Source organism: Babylonia areolata, chromosome 24 (genome assembly GCF_041734735.1).
Source record: "Babylonia areolata isolate BAREFJ2019XMU chromosome 24, ASM4173473v1, whole genome shotgun sequence".
Classification (NCBI taxonomy): Eukaryota; Metazoa; Mollusca; class Gastropoda; order Neogastropoda; family Buccinidae; genus Babylonia; species Babylonia areolata.
In genome coordinates, this window is record NC_134899.1 from 49777741 (window position 1) to 49804086 (window position 26346).

The 26346-nt window shown below is 43.2% G+C and overlaps 1 protein-coding gene across 2 annotated transcripts; it reads left to right on the forward strand.

Moving 5' to 3' along the window:
* Window positions 1-39: 39 nt before the first annotated feature.
* Window positions 40-25130, forward strand: LOC143299243 (uncharacterized). Of its 2 annotated transcripts, none has more exons than XM_076612453.1 (15): window positions 40-296; window positions 1288-1395; window positions 3213-3342; window positions 3548-3702; window positions 4925-5485; window positions 6106-8364; window positions 8565-8700; window positions 9199-9260; window positions 10215-10339; window positions 14755-14877; window positions 16170-16529; window positions 18448-18663; window positions 20446-20620; window positions 22489-22622; window positions 24941-25130. In XM_076612453.1, the coding sequence occupies exons 1-15, from the start codon at window positions 212-214 to the stop codon at window positions 25052-25054; spliced, it is 4743 nt and encodes a 1580-aa protein (XP_076468568.1). In that variant the 5' UTR covers window positions 40-211; the 3' UTR covers window positions 25055-25130. The 2 variants fall into 2 exon arrangements, with proteins under 2 accessions (XP_076468568.1, XP_076468569.1); XM_076612454.1 differs by having other exon boundaries at window positions 3216-3342.
* The last annotated feature ends 1216 nt before the right edge of the window (window positions 25131-26346 follow it).

Here is a 26346-nt window from a genome sequence, read left to right on the forward strand (position 1 = left end):
CTCTCCTGGTTTCTTATCGATGACAACCACCACCCAGTTGGATAAAGTTTGACAAGACACTCACCCTATCACAAAGGAGTGGATCTGTGTGATTCAACGTACAATCATTAGGGGGGGAAAAATTAGCAGAGTATGAATATTTCCAGGCATTCTTTGTAGACCCACTGGTGCCGATGAACTGAAAAGCGAGAGAGAAAAAGAGACAGCAGAGATGTCAGAAACCGCCGAGGTCCTAGCAGAAGGAGGAGGAGCCCCACTTCCTCCAAAGCGACCCACCATCATCAGACCGGCACAAGGTCTTTGTTTTATTGTTTCCTTGTTTTTACTATTGTTGGAGAAATGTTTCCTCAAACAGGACAGGGTGTTTTGTTATTTGCGTTCTTTTTCCTTCTGTGAAAGATGGTCAAAAATGCCAGTACAAAAAGTAAATAAACAATTCTGAGACCGAGAGGAGAGCTCTTCAGTTATTGAAATATCACCAATATTAGAGTTAGACTTGTTGGCTTTGATGCAAGTTTACAAGCTGTTATATCGTTAGGTTTCATCTAAATTGACCTTAATTGGATGCTTAAGTTATGTGACGGGCGCAATAGCCGAGTGGTTTAAGCGTTGGACTTTCAATCTGAGGGTCCTGGGTTCAAATCACAGTAATGGCACCTGGTGGGTAAAGGGTGGAGATTTTTCCGATCTCCCAGGTCAACGTATGTACAGACCTGCTAGTGCCTTAACCCCCTTCATATGTATATGCACACAGAAGATCAAATACGCACTTTAAAGATCCTGTAACCCATGTTAGTGTTTGCTGAGTTATGGAGACACGAAAATATCCAAAATGCATGAACCACGACAGAGTCATCGGCAAGTCGATGTTTGGTCATGTAATGGAAAGAAGAAGAAGATGAAGTGCAGTAGCCCACATTTAATGCAATAGCTGCTTTACTCTTTAATTAAATCACCAATTTTACGACTGGCTATGATTACAAGCTGTTAGATTTGCATAGAACTAACTTCATTTGGATGCCCATATGAAGTGCAACAACTGAGTCAGTAAGTAGCCAGGGCATCATACTTAAAATCTTATTTCTTGTGATGTTCAAATCCTGGCACTAGTGGCAGCGCCTGATGAGTTAAGGAGGCAGCCAGTCTTTCTGATGTCTCAAGTGAACACAAGCTCAGCTTTTCCTGCAGAGAAATAATTGAGCAACATGCCATTTCAAGAAACTATTCATCAATGATTGAGTGGTCAGTTTGAAGGTGTGTGAACCACGAATCATGCTTGTCATCTAGATGGGCGTGGCCCTGTTCCTGCACGACCTGCCCCCACCAGACCAGCCCCCCCACCTCCTGGTGCCAGACCTCCACCTGGGGTTCCTACACCTGCTGCTGGGGTTGCAGGTAATTACTGTGTCTTTGAGAGGACTTTGTTATTGTTAATGTTTGTCAGTCATTAACCCTTTCGCTGCCAGGAAAATAAAATTGAAGTGAAATCTATTTGCCAGGTTTTTTTTTCACAAAAAACGGGAATAAATTTTCCAAAAATTCTGTGCTCTTTGTTATTGGAGAAAGACCCATAAAAGTATATATTTTCTGGAAGGTAAATGAATAAGGAATACAAAACACATGCTGTTTTCCCATTTTACATATTCTTAGTGACATGCTGTTGTTTTGAAATCAGTGTTTTGTTTTTTGTCACATTTTCAACTTGTTCATTACAAACATTAGGTAATTTGCACAAAAATATCATTTTCTGGACAAATGGATATCTGCAAACACAAAATCATACTAGAACAACCACAATATATATATATATATATATTTTTTTTTTAAGAGATACACAGTGCATTGTGACTTCTCCAAGTGATAATATGAATGTGAGGCCACACCCCCTCAGTCTCCACCCCCCCCACCCCCCTCCTCTTCACCCCTCTCACACGGTCACTTGATCCAGTTCTCATCAGACTGCATTGGCTGAGTGCCAAGAATATCGCTCACACTGTGACCTGCTAATAATTCGATCATGTTCTGTCGTCTGCTTACATTTGTACAGCCAGCATCACTCACTGATAGTCGCAACTTGGCCACTCTCTTGATTGCTCCCTTTATTTTCTATCAAATCGTCCAATAAATGTTCATCACTGTCTTCTCCTTCAAATTTACGCTTCAATTCTTTCTGAGCATCAGCTAAAGGAAGAAATCTTGGTTGATTTAGTTTATCATGATCGCATGTCTTGAGCACGGCGTCAGTCCGACATTTTGTTGAGCGAGCGAGGAGAGAAGTCAGGCAAACACTGGGACAGTGACCCAACCAAAACGTTCAAATAAAGGACTGCTTCATGACGTAGATGGGGTTTCTAGCTATGAATAGAATCTAGAAAGATTCCCCAGGCTAAAGTTACCACTATTTTTGTCAACTAAGTGAATGCATACCAGGGAAAAGTCAGAATATTTCGATGACGAGTTATCTCGTCATTGTGGCAGCGAAGCATACATGCTTGCCATGACGAGTTATCTCATTATATAGGCAGCCTAGGGGTTAATGTTAATCATTCATCAAATGTTTTTTTGGTTCTTGGTAATACTTGAATGAAAATCATTTAAAAGAAAAAAAGAAAAAAGTAAAAAAAAAGCAAGGGTAATCACTTTCCTTTCAGACTGGTCAAACTCATATTGATACTGGCAACAGTTTGCTTTATTCCAAGGAATGCATATGTATGTATATACATATGCATATATATATATATATATGTGTGTGTGTGTGTGTGTGTGTGTGTGTGTGTGTGTGTGCTTTATTCCAAGGAATGTATATATATATATATATATATATATATATATATATATATATATATATATATATACATACATATGCATGTGTGTGTGTGTGTGTGTGTGTGTGTGTGTTTTGTTAAGTTTGCACAATATCTTGAGAATTATTTTTTGTTGATGAAAAAGGTAACACATTTTTTAGAAAAAAAAACTTTAGTTTAAATAGTTATGTGTAATGTGATTGTGAGAATGTATACATGTGATGTATTCTTAGATGTTCAGAGGCATTTTGATGTAAGAGAAGATATTTAACATAAATAACAAGGTCTGAATCCAAAGTATTTCATTTTACTTGTGTGGAAATATGTTTAGAGACAGATTTATTGACACACACTTGCATGTTAGATGCTCATTTTGTCAGCTTATTACAATTCATTGTTGTATTTAAGCAGGGCCAGTTCCAGCTCCTGTCCCACAGAGACCCTCTGGAGCAGCCCCTACCCCTGTCTCTCACAAGCCACCTGATCGTCTGGCAAAGTCGTCTTCCACAAAATCCAAGTCTCAGGGTTCTGTACGAAAGTAAGACTGCTTCAGAGTGTCGCATGCCATGCCACTGAGTGTTTGTGTCCGAGTAACCAGCTTCCTTTCTCCTAGAATGACCAAATCTTGACTTAAGAAATTACAAGAATATAATTTAAAGAAACAGAACTGTGCATGTCTGTTGCATGACTGATCACAATCAGGAAACTGTCTTCGCATCTTACACAGTGGCTTACTTTTGCAGACGTCCTGAAATCACCATTGTCGATGCCAGACCAATGAGTCAGGCAGGCTTCAGAGAGATGAAGGCATCAGAACCTTCACCCCCCAAGCCTGCAGGCAGCAGTGCAAAGGAAGAGGAGGCTGTGACTCTACCCAGAAGTAATGGGGGAGCACCACGTGAGTTGGTTGTGAAGACAAGTTGCAGTCTGGGCTAACTGCCCCTCAAAATGCACAAGTTTTTCTTTCTTTCTTTATTTCTTTCTTTCATCCATTCTTTCTTCCTTTCTTTCTTTTTTTTTTGTCAAACAAAAAAAGGACAAAAATGAATCCAAATATCACACAAACCAATTTCAAAAGTATAAGATTTAATCTATCTTTTAAACAGGAGACTCATGTATGATACCTTGAACTTTGACCTCTGAACTTTTTCTTTTCAAGGATTTTGTTTTCATTGTGACCACTTATTGCACTAAATTTGATGAAGAATGTTTCCTTCAAGACCTCTTTCTTGTGTTTGGAAACTTTTCCTATCAATATGTGTCATGTTGTGACATTGACCTTTAAGTTCTGGTTTTGAATTTCTTTTGGGACAACAATTTTGATTAAGGCTGAATGTAAAATACTGTCTTTGTCAAGGTTTTATATTTTGCCTCTCATTCTTCTTACCATATCATCATAAAGCAGATGACATCAGAGGTTTCATTCATACAGGTCTACCAGCCTGTCACATTTGGTTCCTAAGCACTTGAAGTAACCAAGAAAACGCCAATGTCAAAGTTTACCAGGGTCACAAAGACATCGGGTCATTACATGAACTCACTTTGTTGGTACACTTGAATAAAAAAACAAACAAACAAATAAACAAAAAAAACAACCAAACCAACAGCCTGTAAACCTGCTATTTGAAAGAGGACGTAAGAGAAATATATATTCTAAAGTATTATAAATTGTGATGGGCGAGGCAAAATAGTCGTTTAAAACATAGCTGTTCAACATTCAACATTTTGCTTCCTGTGATTTAGAATTTTTTAAACACAAAAAGGCATGTTTATTCTCTAAATTAATGACACTTTTTGTATATTGTGTAAACTTATTATGTACACACTATTTTAATGAGACTTGCTGTAATGAACTTTTGTGTATTTGCGCATGTGTGTGTATATATGCATGTGTGTATATATGTACGTATGTTTGTGCAAATACAATATGTATGGTTGTGTCTTAATGCTTAGTTAAAGGATGAGATTTACTATTATGTGTTTGCATGTGTGTGCATGTGTGTACTTGAATGTGTGTATGTGTGTGAGTGTGTATCTTGTGCGTGCATTCAAATGTACATGCTTTTGTGTGTGTGTGTGTGTGTGTGTGTGTGTGTGTGAATGTGTTGTCATTTTTCCAGCAATACCAGGTCGTCCTCCACCAACCCCGACCACAGCAGCTCACTCCACACCACCCCCCAACCATTCCCCACCACCCATACCTTCCTCCAGACCCGGCCCTCCACCTGGTCGCCCACCACCCTTCCCCGATAAACCCACACCCCCCTCACTTAATGATGACCAACAGGAGACCCCGAGTGCAGGTCCACCACCAATGAAACCCTCCCGCCCAACCATCCTGCGACCAGCCCGGCCCAAATCCACCATCATCCCTGGTGAGCAGCCCTTCGTCAATTCCTCGCCATCCCCTCCACCCCCTCTGCCGAAACGATCTCCCATTGTGGGTGAAGGGCCGTCAGCCCAAGGAGATCTGATGGACTTCCTCCCCCCTCCCAAACCGGCACGGTCCAGTCAGCATGGTGAGGAGGAATTGCCAGAACCAGAGAAAGAAGCAGAAGATGGAGGGGGTAAAGGTGAAGGTCAAGGTCACGTTGCTCCGAAGAAACCAACAAGAGTGTCAATTATACGCCCACCACCACGACGACCCAAGTCTATGATTGATACTGCTCCAGAAAACAAGGGTGTGTGTGTGAATCAGATTGGTGTCTATCTGTCTGTCTACTTTCTGCAGAATGTGGGACGTTGAAGTTCATCAGTTCTGAAATTTGTTTTTGATGTCTGGAAATAATCATGGTTTCAGTCATTACTCTTATCTGTGTAGATGTGTGTGTGTGTGTGTGTGTGTGTGTGTGTGTGTGTGTAAAACACCTTAATTCAGTTGTTATCTCAGCCTGTGGGGTTATGTCATCATCCTGGTTTATTTGTTTGCCTGTCGGGAGAATTGCTGGAATAGGCGGGAAAGATTCTCCTGAAATTTTCTGGAAGTGGTAGCTTCAAGCCAAGGTCCTGTCAGTCAGGTTTTGTTGGTGATCCTGATCAGTACCTGGATCCAAAGAATGTTTCAGACAAAATGAGCAAGTCTACATGACTTCCTGTTGAGTGTTGGCAGAGATATCATTCAGGGGTATCACTCTGTACAGAGACACCTTTAGTTCTTTGTGTCTGTGTCATTCCAGTCATTTTGAACATTATTTTCAGTTGCATACTCAGCACCATGTACTTAGATATGTAACACAAGCAACCAGTTGATCATAACATTTTGTTTAAAAACTGAAAGTTTGAATTTTATTTGTCTTTCTAGATGAACCACAGGAGGGAACAAGCCATCTGCCTCCACGTCCCAAACCTCCTCTTCCAGCCTCCAGACCAGTGGCTATGGTTGCTGCAGTACCTAAAAGTTCCAGTGAAGGAGAGTCTTGGCAACCCACTGAGGAGGAACAGACCAGGACCGCTGGACCTCCTGTGCCCGCTGCCAGAACCAGGACCAGTCCCAGGGAGTGTCCGCAGGAGGAACTTGCACCTGGTGCCTCACCAGTACCCAGCCCAAGAAGTGTACCCCAGAGTGATGTCAGCGAACAGAGCACAAAGCCTGCTCCACACATGGACGTGGACAAGATTCTGACAGCTCCCAGCAGACCCAAGCCTCCACTTCCGGTTGCCAGACCTCACGGGGGTCCTCCTACTGTTCCAAGTCCTGGAGGAAGTCCCAGACTGTCTCAGAAAGTGGTGCCATCAAAACCTCCCCCCCCACATGTTGTTGACACTGTCTCCGGGTCACAAGGCCCCACAACAAGGGGTGATGGACTCCCCCCACCTCTGGTGCCATCCAGGCCTCCTGTCGCCATGGGAACAGTGCCGGTGGCTGAAGGCTGTCTGTATGCTGTGTCTGAACCTCTGGAAACCACGGACACCTTCACCAAAATGCCTTCGCCCTCCAATAGCCAGCCCTCACGTCCACCTCCCCCAGTTCCCAAGTCACGCCCCAAGTCTTCCGCTCACTCCTCGCCCATGTTGGGCCGTCCTCTGCCTTCTGTCCCACCCCAGTCCCCCCCTACTGCCAGCCCACCCCTGGCACCATCTCACTGCTATGAGGATGTGGACTCAGTGAAAGCTCAGGCACGGACCTCGGTCAGTGCGATCTCCATGGATTTACCAGCTCAGCAGCACAGTACATCATCACCCACAGAGACTGTGGAGGCAGGCAATGAGTCACAAAAAGAAGATGACATTTCAGCGTTGTACGCCAAAGTGAACAAACCTGTGGAGGCAGCCAATGAGTCACAAAAAGAAGATGACATTTCGGCGTTGTACGCCAAAGTAAACAAACCTAGCAAACCGAAAAATTCCCAGAATTCTCACCCAGACACAGGCTCTTCTGACAGTGCAGCTTTAAACCCATTTGGTGTTAGCCTGAAACATATCGCTCCTGAAGACTCACCTGAATCAGAGGCACCACCTATTCCTCCCAAACTAGGCAGCGATCACACAGATGTATCACCACCTCTCCTTTCCCCCAAACCCAAACCTAGTATATCAGCCAAGCCACAGGTTGCAGGCAAACCTAAATCACCAAGAAGTGAAGAAAATCCTGTAGAGCTTTCTGAGGCCTCGACAACTAAGGCAGAATCTTCAGAGCAAAGCGGACCACCAGCCAAGCCACAGGTTGCAGACAAACCTAAATCTCCAAGAAGTGAAGAAACACCTGCAAACTCTCTTGAGGCTTCATCAACAAAGACAGAGTCTTCAGAACAAAGCAAGCCACCTGTGGCAGCTAAACGACCAACCATCATTCGACCCTCCAAACCAGCCCCCAAGACTGAGAGTTCAGCCAGCAGTGCAGAGGACGCATCAGAAGTTCAGCTGCGAGAGAAAGGGAGCGAGAAGGAGAGTGTTCCCTGCCCTCAATCAGAACCACCAGGTGACGGAGAAAACAAGACCTCTGTGCTAGGGCGCCCAGCTCCTCCCAAACGTCCTGTCACCATCATCGGCTTACCGCATCAGAGACAGAAGCCTCCAGCACTGGAGAGCACCAAGGAAGAGACTACTGCCCCAAAACACCAGGCTGTAGAAGACTCTCTCTCAGGAGCCGAAAAGAGCGAGGCAAAGGAAGCAGAGCCTGACGGACACAGCACAGCACCCCCACCTCTCCACGCGTCTCCCGCACTGCCACGGCCACCACCGCCACGTCCAGGAAAACCACACAGTTCTCCACCATCTGAGAGGAGCAAAACTGATTTGGAGTCATCAGCACCCCCCAAACCTCCAACCCCTGCACCCCCCCGACCTGCAGCCAGACCAGCTTCAGAAGCCGTGGCCCCAGGTGTGGAGGAAGCAGCAGTCACCGCATCTGCTGTGGCCAGAAAGACAAAAGATGAGGAGGAGGAAGGGGGAGGGGCAGTCCCTGGCAGACCCCCCTCCCCTGCCCCTCCACGACCATCCACCCGACCTGCTTCAGCCATGTTGGCACCGAGTCGGGAGGAAGGGGGAGCAACCATGTCATCCTCCTCTCCTAAATCATCACCTCCTGTCCACAGGAAAGAACCCAGTCCATGTGAAGAAGGTATGTGGGTGGCAGTGGAGGAAGGGTGGGGGGGCGGGCTAGGGGGCTGGAATAGTGGATCACAGTCGATTTGTTATGGAAGGGTTGGTTTAACTCTGGGAGGGGAACTTTACAAATAGGTATGATGTGTGATGCTGAATCAAAATGTTCTTTTCAAGAAGAGGTGTGTGACACATAAACAGACATATTCCATGATACAGAAGCAGTGGCCAGAAGGCCAGGTCGGCCAGGAGGCCCCCCTCCACGCCCCATGTCGATGCCACCTGTCAAACCACCGCTGTCGGCCACCACCACTGTTTCACCAGCTGCAGCCTCTGGCACCATGGAGCCTAGGCAGTAAGTGAACATTATAACAGTCTTCTTCTTTTTCTTCTTCTGTGTCCGTAGGCTGCAGCTCTCATGTTTTCTCGAATATACAGCCATAGTGCACAGTTTCCTGGGATGGGCATGCTTGGTGTGTTGTTTCCATAACCAGCCAAATGCATACATGGATCATGGGGTATTTAAAGTGTGCATTTGAGACCAGCGGGTCTGCAAATCTGTTGAATTGAGAGATTGGGAAAATTTCCCCCCAAAACCCCCACTGGGCACCTTGACTGGGATTTAAAGCCAGGGCCCTCAGATTGAAAGACCAGTGCTCTAACCACTTGGCTGTTACGCCAGTCATGAGTCAGATAAATGTATAGCTCAGTATTTAAAGATGCAAATTGTGTGATAAAAAAAATCAGCAGAAAATTGATAATCTATTGTGAAACAAGAGCAGTCCGAAGGATGTATGTCCTTTGTGTTGAGGTGTGAGGAGATGTCACTGTAATCCTGCGGTTTCTTTGACAGGGAGAAGCCTTCCAGACCACAGCCTGTCCGACCCACACCACCCAAACAGCCACAGACCACAGGTATGTGTGCACACATGCATGCACATATGTGTGTGTGTGTGTACGTGCACACAGGTTTGCTTGTGTGTGTGTGTGCTCGCATATGTTATGGTGTCTGTGTGCATAACTCTTTGTCTCTTTAACCCTCTCATGAGTGCACTCATGGTTTGGGTTTTTGTCTCTGTATTTTCTTAAATTCTGTCTCTTTCTTAGTCTTATTTCTTTCTATCTTGTATAAAATTCTAGGAAATGTGTGTGTGTGTGTCTGTGTGTTTTATGAACCATGTATATTAAAAATACTCAGATATAAGGTATCATTAAAATAATTTTATATTGGCTCCACATCTTGCCATACACTCACATGAAGGAAAACTATTATGGAATCCGTGTGCAGTTTTGAAGCTGTCTTGGACTTTTAAAACATGTCAAAAAATTTTTTAAAAAGGACCTTCTGCGAACCAGTATGCTTTGGAGAACTTGAATTCATTATTTTGTTGGTGCTTTATAATCATATTAATCTTCATTTGAAGTTCCAAATTGTTTCCTCTGCAGTTATTCTGTTGTTATATTTTTCTCTTTTTTTCTTTTCTTTTCTTTTCTGTCAGTGTCACAACAGGTAATTTCTTTATGTGAAATTCGAGCGGTTGTTCCTGTGGAGATCATATTGCCACAGTGCATTGTCACTTTTTTTTAATTTTTATTTTTTAATTGTTACATGTGCAGAAAGATTTCTTTCTCTCTTTTTTTTGCTTAAAATGTTTTATTTAAACAGACAACATTGCGTTGTGGTTACACACTCACCAGGGGAGAGCACCTGAATGTCACACAGATAAAATTGTTGTGGCAAAAAGTATTACAATGCAATACAAGAAAATTCAAATAAGAACAATATAATACAAGACTGTGGTAAAAATACAACGCAATACAAGCAAGACAAACAAGGACAGGTTTCTGAGTGGTGTTTTTTTCTTGCAGCCCCTCCCCCTCTCCCCAAGCGTCCTGGTCTCAACCACCCCCTGTACCGATACATGGCGACAGAGCCCCACGCCATTGCAGTGCATGCGTACCCTGCCCGCCACCCTGATGAGCTTCCGTTTGAGGTACGTCCCTTTTTCCTTCCTCCTACCAAAGAAGGTTTGTCTTTGTATTTCTTTTTATCACAACAGATTTCTCTGTGTGAAATTCGGGCTGCTCTCCCCAGGGAAAGCGCGTCACTACACTACAGTGCCACCCATTTTTTTTGTATTTTTTCTTGCATGCAGTTTTCTTTTTATTTGTTTTTCCTATCAAAGTGGATTTTTCTACATAATTTTGCCAGGAACAACCCTTTTGTTGCCGTGTGTTCTTTTACGTGCGCTAAGTGCATGCTGCACATGGACCTCGGTTTATCGTCTCATCCGAATGACTAGCGTCCAGACCACCAATGGTGGAGGGTGAGAAAATATTGGCGGCTGAGCCATAATTCAAACCAGTGCGCTTAGATTCGCTCGCTTCCTAGGCGGACGCGTTACCTTTAGGCCATCACTCCACTTTGATTAACCCTAGTGGACTGAGGTTAGTGTGGCTTGATTCTGAACCACAGCTGTTACTTTTTGTGTACTTTTCAGTGGTGTGGTTGATACTGCTGAATACAGAGTGATGCATTCTCCAGAGGAAGAAGACTGAACAGAATGGTGACCAACGTGCTGAACTGTAAACTTTGTTGTGTCTCGGGTGATAGTCCTTCACTGATGAGTGTACTCTGTCAGCAGCAACTATGGGGTTAAAAATGATGCAGTGGGGAGGTAACCTACTGTGGGAGGTTATCGGCCGTAGCTACTTTCGTTTTCTCCGCATAGGCGGATAGTAGTTTGCACAGGACAGGAGTCAGACCCCTGCCGGAGTCTGCACCAGTGGGTCACGGAAAGTATGTTACTTGAACATAATTTTAGGAAGAAAATTTCCTTTGTGTGAAACTATCGGAACCCAAGAGCATTTTGTTGGTGAACAAAACCTTGTAGACTGAAACAGTGGAGATATGTTCAGTGTCCGCTTTCAGTTAACTTGAACAACACACACTCAGACACACACACAGACACACAGAGAATAGAATAGACTGTAATAGATGTCAGTAAAGGAAACAATCATAAACGATGGTAGAACAGAACATAATAAATCAGTGGTAATAAAAGAAGATAATGAATAAATAACGATAGAAGAAACAATGATGAGTAATAGCAGAGAACAAGGTATAAAGTAGATAATGATAGAAAAAGGTAATAGTAATAAAAGAAATTGTGATAATGGTAGAGTGGAAGGTAAATAGATGATGATGAAAACAATAATATGAATTGTGACGGATAATGATAGATAATGATAGAGTAGAAGGAAAGGAGGCGGTGCCTGGCAGGATAATGATAGAGTAGAAGGAAAGGAGGCAGTGCCTGGCAGGATAATGATAGATAATGACAGACTAGAAGGAAAGGAGGCGGTGCCTGGCAGGATAATGATAGAGTAGAAGGAAAGGAAGCAGTGCCTGGCAGGATAATGATAGATAATGACAGAGTAGAAGGAAAGGAGGCGGTGCCTGGCAGGATAATGATAGATAATGACAGAGTAGAAGGAAAGGAGGCGGTGCCTGGCAGGATAATGATAGATAATAACAGAGTAGAAGGAAAGGAGGCGGTGCCTGGCAGGATAATGATAGATAATAACAGAGTAGAAGGAAAGGAGGCAGTGCCTGGCAGGATAATGATAGATAATGACAGAGTAGAAGGAAAGGAGGCGGTGCCTGGCAGGATAATGATAGATAATGACAGAGTAGAAGGAAAGGAGGCGGTGCCTGGCAGGATAATGATAGATAGTGATAGAGTAGAAGGAAAGGAGGCGGTGCCTGGCAGGATAATGATAGATAATGACAGAGTAGAAGGAAAGGAGGCGGTGCCTGGCAGGATAATGATAGATAATGACAGAGTAGAAGGAAAGGAGGCGGTGCCTGGCAGGATAATGATAGATAATGATAGAGTAGAAGGAAAGGAGGTGGTGCCTGGCAGGATAATGATAGATAATGACAGAGTAGAAGGAAAGGAGGCGGTGCCTGGCAGGATAATGATAGATAATGACAGAGTAGAAGGAAAGGAGGCGGTGCCTGGCAGGATAATGATAGATAATGATAGAGTAGAAGGAAAGGAGGCGGTGCCTGGCAGGATAATGATAGATAATGACAGAGTAGAAGGAAAGGAGGCACGCCCTGGCAGGATAATGATAGATAATGATAGAGTAGAAGGAAAGGAGGCGGTGCCTGGCAGGATAATGATAGATAATGACAGAGTAGAAGGAAAGGAGGCACGCCCTGGCAGGATAATGATAGATAATGATAGAGTAGAAGGAAAGGAGGCGGTGCCTGGCAGGATAATGATAGATAATGATAGAGTAGAAGGAAAGGAGGCACGCCCTGACAGGATAATGATAGATAATGATAGAGTAGAAGGAAAGGAGGCGGTGCCTGGCAGGATAATGATAGATAATGACAGAGTAGAAGGAAAGGAGGCGGTGCCTGGCAGGATAATGATAGATAATGACAGAGTAGAAGGAAAGGAGGCAGTGCCTGGCAGAGCTGGTAAGGTGTTGGATTTCTGACCCGGTGTTCACCAGCGATCTGAGTTTGAAGCCTGTTTTTCAGCGTGGTGTTGTGTCCTTGGGAAAGGCACTTCACTCCAGCTTTCCTCACTCCACCCAGGTGTCAGTGAGTACCTGACTTCGGTTGGGAAAGGTTAAAACAGCTGAAGGAGGGAATTGGGCCCTGTTTTCCTCTGCCAAGCCCTAGACACAGCAGATATGAACTCACTTCCCCGATGGCCATACAAGACTATGGAACCTTTAACACTTAACAAAAGGTGATGATGGTGATGGAGTCTTCCGTCGGACCGACGGATGAGTAGGCAGGCAGGCTTATCTGTCAGTGTGTGTCCTCATATTGGAGAAGAGGCCAATTCTGGATGCGCAGCACTTCCCACAGGTGTTGCAGTGGAAAACGTCTCCAGATTCCGACATTAGCCTGGTTGCCTGACCAGTACAGGTGACTTTTTTTTTTAATGAAGAGGAGTTGTGCAGTCCCTTCCCCACTCTCTCGCCTACCGATGTTCAGAGTCCCACAGGCGCAAAAGGTATCAAAAGGTAATGAACAAATAAATGACAATAATGGAAGACTGTTAAGAAGGTATGTATGTATGGTTGTCAGTCGTGTCCCGCAATGACCATCAGAACAGCAGAGGAGGCAACTGCTGTCCTGACTATCTGGGCTAGAATCTGATTATAGCAGAGAGTGTCTTCTTGCCCAGGTTACATCCCCTCTCTCAGCCCAGAGGGTTTTAGGACAGTCAGCGTTTGGGATGGTTCCCAAAGGCCAGTAGCCCCCAAATCTGCAGCACTAAGAACCAGTGCAATCTTGCTTCCTAGTTGAGGGTGGGATAAATGACAATCATGGAAGAAGTAATGATAAATGAAAAATGATGACGTGTGAGCAATACACAGATAAACACAATGATGGAAGAAGTAATGATAATGATGACGTGTGAGCGTTAAACAGATAAACGACAATGATGGAATAAGTAATGATAATGGTGATGTGTGAGCAATACACATAAACGACAATGATGGAAGAAGTAATGATAAATGATTACGTGTGAGCAATACACAGATAAACGACAATGATGGAAGAAGTAATGATAATGATGACATGTGAGCAATACACAAAGATATATAACAGGACCATAAAGATATGGAAGAAGTAATGATAATGATGACGTGTGAGCAGTACTCAGATAAACGACAATGATGGAAGAAGTAATGATAATGATGACGTGCGAGCAATGCACAGATAAACGACAATGATGGAAGAAGTAATGATAATGATGATGTATGAGCAATACACATAAACGACAATGATGGAAGAAGTAATGATAATGATGACATGTGAGCAATACACAGATAAACGACAATCATGGAAGAAGTAATGATAATGATGACGTGTGAGCAGTACTCAGATAAACGACAATCATGGAAGAAGTAATGATAATGATGACGTGCGAGCAGTACACAGATAAACGACAATGATGGAAGAAGTAATGATAATGATGACGTGTGAGCAATACACAGATAAACGACAATGATGGAAGAAGTAATGATAATGATGACGTGCGAGCAATACACAGATAAACGACAATGATGGAAGAAGTAATGATAATGATGACGTGTGAGCAGTACACAGATAAACGACAATGATGGAAGAAGTAATGATAATGATGACGTGTGAGCAATACACAGATAAACGACAATGATGGAAGAAGTAATGATAATGATGACGTGTGAGCAATACACATAAACGACCATGATGGAAGAAGTAATGATAATGATGACGTGTGAGCAATACACATAAACGACCATGATGGAAGAAGTGATGATAATGATGACGTGTGAGCAATACACATAAACGACCATGATGGAAGAAGTAATGATAATGATGACGTGTGAGCAGGAAGGAGACACAGTGCTGTTGTTGAAGCGTGTGGATGAACAGTGGCTGAAGGGGAAGGTGGGGGACAAGGAGGGAATCTTTCCACAGAGCTTCGTCACCATCATCCACCCCCTGCATGACGAGGTCTGTTCAGTCTGTGTGTGTGTGTGTGCGTGTGTGAGTGTGTGTGTTTGTGTGTGTGTGTGTGTGTGTTTCTCTGTGTGTGTGTGATCACAAGTGTGCATATTTGTGTAGATGTGTGTGTGTGTGTGTGTGTGTAGCTGTGGATGTGTCATTTTGTGTGGGTGAATGGGTTGGTATGTATGTGTATGTGCATGTTTGTGTGTAGATGTGTGGTGTGTGTGTGTGTGTGTGTGCATGTGCGTGCACGCAGATTCCCCAGATTCTACAGAATCAACCAGTGTGTGTGCTCACGTGTGTGCATGTGTGTGCTTGCATGAATGTATGCGCATGTGCAAGTGTTTGTGCATTTGCTTGTGCGTGTGCAAAAATATGATTAGGATTGATAGGCCTAGATATATGAGATATATGTAAGTACTGGTAATTTTCTTTGCCAGGTTTTTTTTTTTTGCCCAGGGTTCTGCAGGGTCAGTATTGATGGTGTGTTCAGGCCTGATACGACGCTGCGTCATTTGGATGACATGATAAACCAAAGTCCCGTGTGGAGCAAGCATATAGCTTATGTTAAAGAACCTACAGTAACAAAAAGGCTGTCCTTGGCAAAATTCTGCAAAAAGAACATTACATTCTTATATATGCTTGTATATGTGTACGTATAATTGAAGCCTGACTGAATGACAAAGGACATGAATGATGAATGCCTAAAAGCAGCTGTCAGTCAGCTTTACACAGGTAGGCAGTCCACAGTGCACAATAACTCGGTGCTAATAAAGCATTTATGACTTTGTTACCGAAGGTAGGGGCTGTGTAAGTATCAATAATGATGATAATGGTTTGTGGTCAGCTTGCTTATGTAACCCAGCTGGCCGCAAAGGTGCGATATCAGGCTGATCACCCCTCAGCTGTTAACACCAGTCATACCAGTAACAGTGATAAATTCTCTAATCACCCATCAGTTAACACTAGTCATACCAGCAACAGTGAAAATTCTCTAATCACCCATCAGTTGTTAACACCAGTCATACCAGCAACAGTGATAAATTCTCTAATCACCCCTCAGTTAACACCAGTCATACCAGCAACAGTGATAAATTCTCTAGTCACGCCCGTGATAAATTCTCTTATCACCAATCAGTTGTTAACACCAGTCATACCAGCAACAGTGATAAATTCTCTAACCACCCATCAGTTAACACCAGTCATACCACCAACAGTAATAAATTCTCTAACCACCCATCAGTTAACACCAGACATACCACCAACAGTGATAAATCCTCTGCACCATGTTTCACCAGCTGCCGCCTTCAGCGCTGGACGATGTCATCGACACCATGTTCGAGGACGCCCTCCAAGAAAAGCCGGACCTGCTCCAGGGGCCGCGATGCCGGGCGCGCTTCGACTTTGAGGGCGAAGACGACGCTGACCTGGCCTTTGAAGACGGCGACGTCATCCAGTTGATCGCCCGCTGCGGAGACGACTGGCTGCGGGGGGAGCTGAACAGGAAGGTGGGGATCTTTCCTGCTGCCTTTGTGGAGATCATCGAGGACCTGCCCGAAGAGAGGGGCGACGTGACGATGGGCGCGACGGAGAAAGGGCGGCATGAAGCCGTCGCCTTGTTTGATTTCAGTGGGCAGGAGGGAGAGCTGTCCTTTAAGGTACTGGCCACCAAGGGTGTTTTGGATGATATGTTGTTATCAGTTTCTTTTTGAAGTACAAATTTTCCTGAATGAAATGCACCAGTTCTGTGAAGTAGCCATTATTACTTCTTTGAATATAGTGATACAAAGATTTTTGAAGATTTTTTTTTCCAGAATAATGGTGCAAGTGGGCATTTTCCTTATTTGAATATGGTAATACAAGGTCTTTTTGCTTAAGTATTTTCTGTAGTAAAGAAGTTATGCAATGGTTCTTTGGATTGGGTATATATGCCCAATTAAAACATTGTATTTTCCTTATTTCAGTGTTGTAATACACATTTCTTTTTGTTTGTTTGTAGGTGGGTTTTTTTTTGTTTTTGTTTTTTGATTTTCTATTATAAAGTAATAATATGATGGTTCTTTGCAGTTAATATTTGCCTTATGAAAATATAGTGTATTTTCCAAATGTGAATTGTGTGGCCTATACAAGGTTTAAAAAGAAATTAAAGATTATTTCTTAAATAAAGTTGTGATACAAGGTTCTTTGCAGTTGGTATATATATATATATATATGCCTTATCAAAATATAGTGATTAACATTCATGAGTTCCTTATTTGATAAGTTGTGCATGCTAGACTTTTGAAATTTTGAAAAAGTCCATGTGTGAAAAAAGAAAACTCATTAATTCATATCTGTGTATTGCATAACCATACTGGAAAACAAATGACGATAGCAATAGATTTTTTAAATTTTTACAGGAGAAAAAAAAAAGTATCCACAGAATTCAAGTTCACTTTTTAAATCATGATCTTTCATTCTTTTTTATCCTTTCTTTTTTTTTATTTTATTTTTTTAATTATTTTATTGCATTCATGGACTGCAGCTGGTTCTATATCAACATGTATTGACAACGTTTTTACCCTGCCATCAGGTAGCCATACTCTGCTTTCAGGGGTGTGCATGCTGGGTATGTTCATGATTCCATAACCCACCAAAACCTCTGATATGGATTATGGGATCTTTAATGCAAAATGATCTTTGAGGGAGCGGAGGCTGTGGTGAAGGTGGAGGGGTAGTGTTGTAGATGGAGCCCAAGGTAGAGGGCCCAGTGTCATATCATATCATGTCAATACGAAGGCCTTTAGGCCTGTAAGGCCTTTTGCCCGCTTGAAATGGGGGGAAGTGAGAGCCCCCATAATTGTACAGAGAAAATTTTATAATCTAATAGTGTTCAAGGCTTATTAAAGAGTAATGAAATGAGTTTTGTAGTTTAATTTTTGAAAGTAAGTGTCAACACGATTTTTCTAAGCTTTCACTGTGTCCACCGGTCAATTGTGATCATGCCTTAATATGAGCTTGATCGCCCAATCAGGCCAAGTAGTTTTGTGACCTGTTGTGATTCATCATCGGACACAAAACGAGAGCGCCAAAGAATCGATAGACAGACAGAAAATACCAAAAAAACTTAGCTGTATGCAGAGCACAGGGAGAGGAGTGAAGATGGCTGCCGGAAAAAGAGGGCTCTAGTCAGGGATGCAAAGGGGAGGTAATCTACTTCGGGAGGTTATCGGCCGTAGCTACTTTCGTTTTCTCCACATAGGCGGGTTGTAGTTTTCACAGGACAGGAATGAGACCCCTGCCGGAGTCTGCACTAGTGGGTCATGGTAAATATGTTAGTTAAACGTAATTTTAGGAAGAAAATTTCCTTTTGCATGTGTGTACACTTGAAGGGGTGAAAGTGCTGGAGGTTTGCACATTTTTTGACCAGGAGAATGGAAAAATGTCCACCCTTAATCCATGAGGTACCGATACTGATTGAACCCAGGACCTTTAAGCAACTGTTTAACCCTTCAGCTATCGTGACTGTCATGATTTCATTCTTTGTCTCAGTCTCTGTCTGAGGTGAAATGCAAGCCATGTCGTTTTGCCGGGCAGGCAGGAGACCAGATCTGCGTTGTCAGCCGGGTGGACAAGCAGTGGTTGTTTGGACAGAGCGGGGGGAGGGAGGGCAGTTTCCCGGCTTCGTTCGTGGATGTTGTTCCTGATGACCTCCCTCAGCACGGTCCTCAGGGCGCCTCTCACAGCGCTGTGTCTGCCGCTGGGTCACAGCCGTCACAGGCCCCTGCTGCTGCCGCCAATCAGCAGGACACGGTCAGTGCTTGCCTTGAACATGTTGGTTGTGGCTGAGACATACTTTCATAATAATGATAATGATGATAATGATAATCATAATAATTAGTATTTATATAGCACTGAATCGTGTGCAGAGACAAATCAAAGCACTTTCACACCAGTCATTCACACGCATGCATAACTCTAAACTTGAGAAACTGAAGACAAAGAAGAGGTAGGAGAGGGAGGCTATCTTGGGAAGAGGTGGGTTTTAATGCCAGACTTGAAAGAGCTGAGTGTGGAGACCTGACGAAGCGAAAGAGGAAGTTCATTCCAAATGCAAGGTACAGAGACACAGAAAGAGCAGCGGCTGACAGTTGAGTTTTTGAATCTGGGTATGCGTAAACAGAGTGGATCCGAAGCTGATTGTTGAGAGCGAGATGGATGCTTGAGGCAGTGGGAGCGCTCCATAATGCATGGTCCTCAGCCAGGTTGCTGGTGTCACCCCATCGTCTGTCGACAGGTCTTTCTCTTTGCACTCTTTGCATTTGGTTCATTTGGTGTTGGCCAACCCATCCAAACATGAAATACTCCTGTGTGATATACTTGATGTATGTATGCTTGTGAGCATGTATGTATGTGTGCAAGTATGTATGCATATGTGAATATGTGTGAGTGTGTGGTTGGATGTATGTATGTATGTATGTGTGTAGGTATGTATTCCAGTGAAAAGATACATTAGTACAGATTGTTAGGAGCATTTTGGTGTATTTTTGCAGTATTGATGAAATGTGTGTTGCAGCTCCTGAGCAGTTTTCTGGATAGGGTACTATAAAAGTATCCATCATTCATATTATTAGTAGTAGTAATAGTAGTAGTAGTACCATTATTGTTGTTGAACTCATTCTCACCATTACCATTATCATTAAGAATATTAATTATCAATATCATCATCATTTTTTTAAGCAGTTGTAGTGGTATTGTTATCAGTATTAGTATTAGTATCGTTAACTTTTTACTTCACTTTTAATGAATTTGCTGAGTCTGAGTAAAAACCTGAACCAGTAGATTGGATCACAGCAAAATTCAGGAAGACATTGAAGCAGACGTCTGTTTTCAACACCTGTACTGCTGACTATAGAAGTCAGCCTGGCAGCACTGGAAGAGAGACAGCATATTGTCAGTCAGTGTGAAAAATGTCTGTGGACAAAAATGTCTTCATTATTTCTGCAAGGGTGGCATAGAAAGCAAAATGTGACACTAAAGGCAAGGCAAGAAGTTTTCAGTAATGTATTATTTAAAAGTGTAAAAGTCACTCTGTGTTTTAACTCTTTCACTTTTCAAGAAGTATTTGTATTTCTTTTTATCACAACAGATTTCTCTGTGTGAAATTCGGACTGCTCTCCCCACAGAGAGCACATCGCTGTACTACAGCGCCACCCATTTAAAAATAAAATTTTCTGTGTGCAGTTTTATTTGCTTTTCCTATTGAAGTGGATTTTTGTACAGAACTGTGCCAGTAACAACCCTTTTGTTGCCGTGGGTTCTTTTATGTGCGCTAAGTACATGCTGCACACGGGACCTCAGTATATCATCTCATTCGAATGACTAGTGTCCAGACTACCACTCAGAGTCTAGTAGAGGGGGAGAAAATATTGGCAGCTGAGCCGTGTGATTCGAACCAGCGCGCTCAGATTCTCTCGCTTCCAGGGCTGACGCCGTTACCTCTAGGCCATCACTCCATGTAAAGGTTAGAATGGTCATGTACAATAACGGTATTGATGAAAGTTTTGTGTGGTGTGTTTTTCCTGTTGGCGTCAGGCGGGGCAGTGGGGCACGGCACTGTTCAGCTTCGACAAGATGCAGGAGGGGGACCTGGAGTTCAGGGAAGGGGAGCGAATCCTGGTGGTGGGGAAGATGGGGGAGGAGTGGCTGAGGGGTCGGTTGGGGGACAGGGAGGGGGTGTTCCCCTCCAGCTTCGTCAAGATGGACTCTGGTGAGATCTGCTTTTTGCTTTGTCATTGATGTTTTTTACATTTTTTTCTGGTCTAAATCAATTTTGCACAAACCTGGGTAGGTTCTCAAAGCATGACCAGCGCATTGGGTTTATGTATTTGTATTTGTATTTCTTTTTATCGCATCAGATTTCTCTGTGTGAAATTCGGGCTGCTCTCCCCAGGGACAGCGTGTCGCTACACTACAGCGCCATCCTTTTTTTAAATTTTTTAAAATTTTTTCCTGCATGTAGTTTTATTTGTTTTTCCTATCAAAGTGGATTTTTGTACAGAATTTTGCCAGGAACAACCCTTTTGACGCGTTACTTCTAGGCCATCAATCCACTTATAAACTAATGGTCAGGCACCTACTCCCATTTTTTAATTTTTTTAATTTTTAATACAGCATTTTTTTATACAGCAGATGTGGTGAAAGCAATAATGGATTAGTCTGCCTGCTTTAACACCCCCTTGAAGCTGAAAGTGTCACAGATTAAGGAGTAAGGCAGAATGTGATACGTGGAAATGTCTATTTTTTGTTACTGCACAGGAAGGAGTATTTCTGTATTATATGGATTTCAATACTGGCATCTTAGCTCTCTTTTTTTATATCTATATATATAACCATGTTGTATCGTGTGCTGCGCTGCATTGATTTGTGCTGTAGGTTGTACAATCAACAACCATCTACCTGAAGATCTAGTCATCAACCTCATCCACATGTAATATGCGGCTTCTGTTCAAACATGCGTGTGGTGCGTGCGTGTGTGTGTGTGTGTGTGTGTGTGTGTGCAGTGCATGCATGTGTGAGTATGCACAAGTTTTTATATTGATATGCACTTGTATGTATCCTAATTTCTACTGTATCTGTGTTTGTGTATGATTTTCGATTTATGATCGTACCTTGTTATGTACTATCCCCCCAATATTTCTTGTGACCCCGGTACACTTGGTAATAAAGACATGTTCTATTCTATTCTATTGACTAGCCACATGCCACCACCTCTTCCCAGAATATGTTTTTTCTAGCTTTCTATTTCCATGCGTGTATAAGTTTTATCTTTCATTCCTCTTGACGAGAGTTGTGCATGCATATCAGTGACTGGTGTGTAAGCACTATGATTTGTCACTGCAAAGCTCTGTATTAAAAAAAAAGCTCCCATAGCCTTTTTAGGGCCATCAGGGCAATGAATACATATCAGTTGTGTGTAGGGCATTGGAAGGTGGGGCCCAATTCTCTCCTTGCACTGTCCTAATCTTCCTCAACCGAAGTTAGTGCAATAGAAACTTTACTTTAAAAAAAAAGAAGTTATTATTGTATTTATTATCATTTTTATCATCATTAATATCAGTATAACATTATTGATATCAGAGTGTCTACGAATCGATTTAGCCCGATCGCCCAGTCAAGCCATGAAATTATGTGACCTGATTGAAGACATTGTTTGACACAAAACAAGAATTCCCAAGAATCAACAGACAGACAGAAAATACCAAAAAAAAACCAAACTTAGCCGTATGCAGAGTACAGGAGCAGAAGTCAAGATGGCTGCCAGAAAAAGAGGGCGCTAGTCAGGGATGCAGAGGGGAGGTAACCTACTTCCGGGAGGTTATCGGCCGTAGCTACTTTAGTTTTTCCGCATTGGCGGGTAGTAGTTTGCACAGGACAGGAATGAGACCCCTGCTGGAGTCTGCACCAGTTGGGTCACGGTAAGTATGTTACATAAATGTAATTTTAGGAAGAAAATTTTCTTTTATTATTATTGTATTTATTATCATTTTTATCGTCATTGATATCAATATAACGTTAATAATATCAGTGTTATTATTATGATTGTATTATTATTGATGACTATTATTATTGTGTCAGGGCCAGGAGGGGAGAGCACTGAGGCAGCAGTACCAGAGGACCACGGCACAGGGCTGAGCACACACACAGCACTGGTGATGGGCAAAGCTCTCTTCGACTTTGAGGGGCAGGCTGACAACGAACTCTCTTTTAAGGTCAGTGCTAGGCTGGGGGCACACGTGTGTGCGTGAGTGTGTGTGTGTGTGTGAGTGTGTGTGTGTGTGAGAGAGAGAGGGAGAGAGAGAAAGAGAGAGAGAGAGAGAGAGAGAGAGTATTTTTGGAGTTTGTATACTTGTGTGTGCCAGTGTACATGTGTATGTGTGTGTATGTTTATGTCTGCATGTGTATTGAATTACATTTTTGTCAAAACAGATATTGAATGAAATTTTGTTGGCCGTTCCTGAGGAGAGCACCTTGCCACAGTGCAGCACCTGTCCCCCCACCCCCACCCCCCTTTTTTCCCAGTCTGCAAATGAATTTGTTTTATTGTCACAGTGGATTTTTCTACTGAATTTTGCCAGGGACAACCATTTTGTTGTCTTGGGTTATTCAATGTTTCCGCCTAAGTACATGGGACCCAGTTATATCATCTGATCCCAAAGACTAGCACTCAGAATACTGACTACTTGAGGTCTGTTGAGGAAGGGAGGCAAAAATCCTGGTCCGTACAGGACTTGAACGAGTTGATGTTCACTTCCTGCTGAACCAGTTGATGCTCACTTTCTACTGAACCAGTTGACGCTCCTTACTGAACCAGTTGACGCTCCCTTCCTACTGAACCAGTTGATGCTCCCTTCCTACTGAACCAGTTGACGCTCCTTACTGAACCAGTTGACGCTCCCTTCCTACTGAACCAGTTGACGCTCCCTTTCTACTGAACCAGTTGACTCTCCTCACTGAACCAGTTGATGCTCCCTTCCTACTGAACCAGTTGACGCTCCCTTCCTACTGAACCAGTTGACGCTCCTCACTTAACCAGTTGACGCTCCCTTCCTACTGAACCAGTTAACGCTCCCTTCCTACTGAACCAGTTGACGCTCCTCACTGAACCTGTTGACGCTCCCTTCCTACTGAACCAGTTAACGCTCCCTTCCTACTGAACCAGTTGACTCTCACTTCCTACTGAACCATTTGACGCTCACTTCCTTCTGAACCAGTTGACGCTCACTTCCTACTGAACCAGTTGACGCTCACTTCCTACTGAACCAGTTGAACCAGTTGACGCTCACTTCCTACTGAACCAGTTGACGCTGAATCAGTTGACACTTCCTACTGAACCAGTTGACACTCCCTACTGAACCAGTTGACACTCACTTCCTACTGAACCAGTTGGCACTCACTTCCTACTGAACCAGTTGACACTCACTTCCTGCTGAACCAGTTGACATTACTGAACCAGTTGACACTCACTTCCTACTGAACCAGTTGACACTCACTTCCTGCTGAACCAGTTGATACTCACTTCCTGCTGAACCAGTTGACCCTAACTTCCTACTGAACCAGTTGACACTCACTTCCTACTGAACCAGTTGACACTACTGAACCAGTTGACGCTCACTTCCTACTGAACCAGTTGACGCTCACATCCCAGTGTGGTATATTATCAGTAGGCCACTGCTTCAGTTGTGTGTGAGAGAAACTCTGGCATGTGAATGTGTGTGCCAGTGAATGTGTGTGCATGGAGAGATGCCCCCCGCCCCCCACCCTCCCCCAGTCTTCCAGTCATGGCAGAATGCCTTGTGGGTATGGAGTGGAGACTGTCAAAGGTGTTCGACAACCCTTTGACCCAGACTGCAAAAGTTTTGGTGTTAAAAAGATGTCAAGTCATTCCCCTTCGCAAAATTTCACTGGTTGTTTCACACTGTCTTTTGAAAAACATTCTGAACCATTCTTTCCTGATTGTTACTTCCCTTCTCTGTGATGTTGTTAAGTACTTGCTGCAATTTTCATACACACTTGGTTCTGATTTCTTTCTTATTGCATGTGAGTCTGAATAATGTACTCTCCATCATGCTGTACATTTTCTTAGTCTGAGTGCTTATTCATTTTCCTTTGATGGTCTCAATGTCTGTCCGTCTGTCTGTGTCTAATCTTCTTGTTTTTTGCGGTACCTTTTTTCTTCTTGTCTTCCTATGTTACATTGCCTGTTCACTCTTCTGTGTATATGTTGAATTTGACTTTAAAAAAAACATTTGTCAATTGATCACTTAGTTGTATGCAGAGCACAGGAGCAGGAGTCAAGATGGCTGCCGGAAAAAGAGGGCGCTAGTCAGGGATGCAATAGGGAGGTCACCTACTTTTCGTTTATCTGCATAGGCGGGTAGTAGTTTGCACAGGACAGGTGGGTCACGGGAAGTATGTTACTTAAACGTAATTTTAGGAAGAAAATTTCCTTTTAAAAAAACATTCGTCAGTTGATCACTTCCACCCATGTGCATTCCTGTAGTTCATTCCCATGGTGTTGTGTGTCCAGGTGAACGACGAGATCGTGCTGGGCTCCATGGTGTCGGAAGGGTCAGAGTGGCAGTGGGGCGAGCTGCATGGAAAGAAAGGCATGTTCCCCGCCAGCTTCGTGGAGATGATCTGATCCGAGCCCTTTGCTGCTCACATATCCATACACATGTGTACACTTTAACATACACACACACACACACACACACACACACACACACACACACACACATGCATGCATCAGGGTTCATAGCCACTGAAGTCCGAAAAAAAGTCTTTGAAAATTGAGAGAACCATTTGCAGGACTGGAAAAGTCTTGGCAAAGGGAGGGACGCTCACTCAGTCTGGCTCCGCGACTAAGCCATTATTGTTGTCAGTAGGGGGCTTAATAGGCGGTGACTCAGCAGCAGTACAGGGTCTCTTCTGGTTTGTGGCCTCCTGGCAACCTAACATCAATGGTTCCCTGTGGACTGCCGACACTGGGAATGTGATGGACAAAGCCAGGTGTGGCCGTGTATGGAGGAATCTAAATGAGCAGCATGGGAGTAATGCCACTGCAACGGGGCAGATGATGGGGCAGCAGAAAAAAAAGTCTTGGGGGAAATTGTTTTGTCCTTCAGGGTCTGGAAGTCTTGGAATTTTCATAAAACTCTATCGATATCATTCAAGAAAGAGCTTATTGCATCAATAAGAAAAACAAAAAAAACAACAACAAAAAACAACAGCAACAACAACAACAAACAAACATACAGTCAAAAAGTGGTGAAAATTGAACAGAGATGATCTACCAAGTATGTGCCAGTCTATCAGCAGTGTAGCAGACAATTCTTTTAATTCAGTTAAATCAGTTTGGCAATGGAAAGATCTGGAAAAGTATGGAATTTTGTTTGGTCACACTGTGGGAACCCATGGCTCTGGAAACCTTGAAAAATCCTGGGAATCTGCAAGGGCCTTTCCCACCACTGAAAAGCTGCTGGAAAAACAGCAAAGGCAAGGGGGAAAAAAAGTGGAATGTCTTCGTTTTTTTTACTTTTGTTTTCTCTGCATAGGCGGATAGTAGTTTGCATAGGACAGGAATGTCAGACCCCTGCCGGAGTCTGCACTAGTGGGGCACGGTAAGTATGTTACTTAAACGTAATTTTAAGTAGGAAATTTACTTTTTTTTTTCTTCAAAAGCTGTGGACTGTAATCTTGCTTTAAAATCAGCAAAACTCTAACCTGTATTTTCAATAAAAAGGGGGGAAAAATGAGGTAGGGTGAGAGAGGAGTGAATAAAAAAAAAAAAAAGAGAAGAAAGTGCTACACATGCTTTTCTACCTTGAACAAAATGCAACATCGTACCACTTGTTTACCACTTGAATCATTTCCCTCAACATGCTTGTCAGTAAAAAAAGAGTTATTTTCAGAGTACATGTTCGTATAACATTA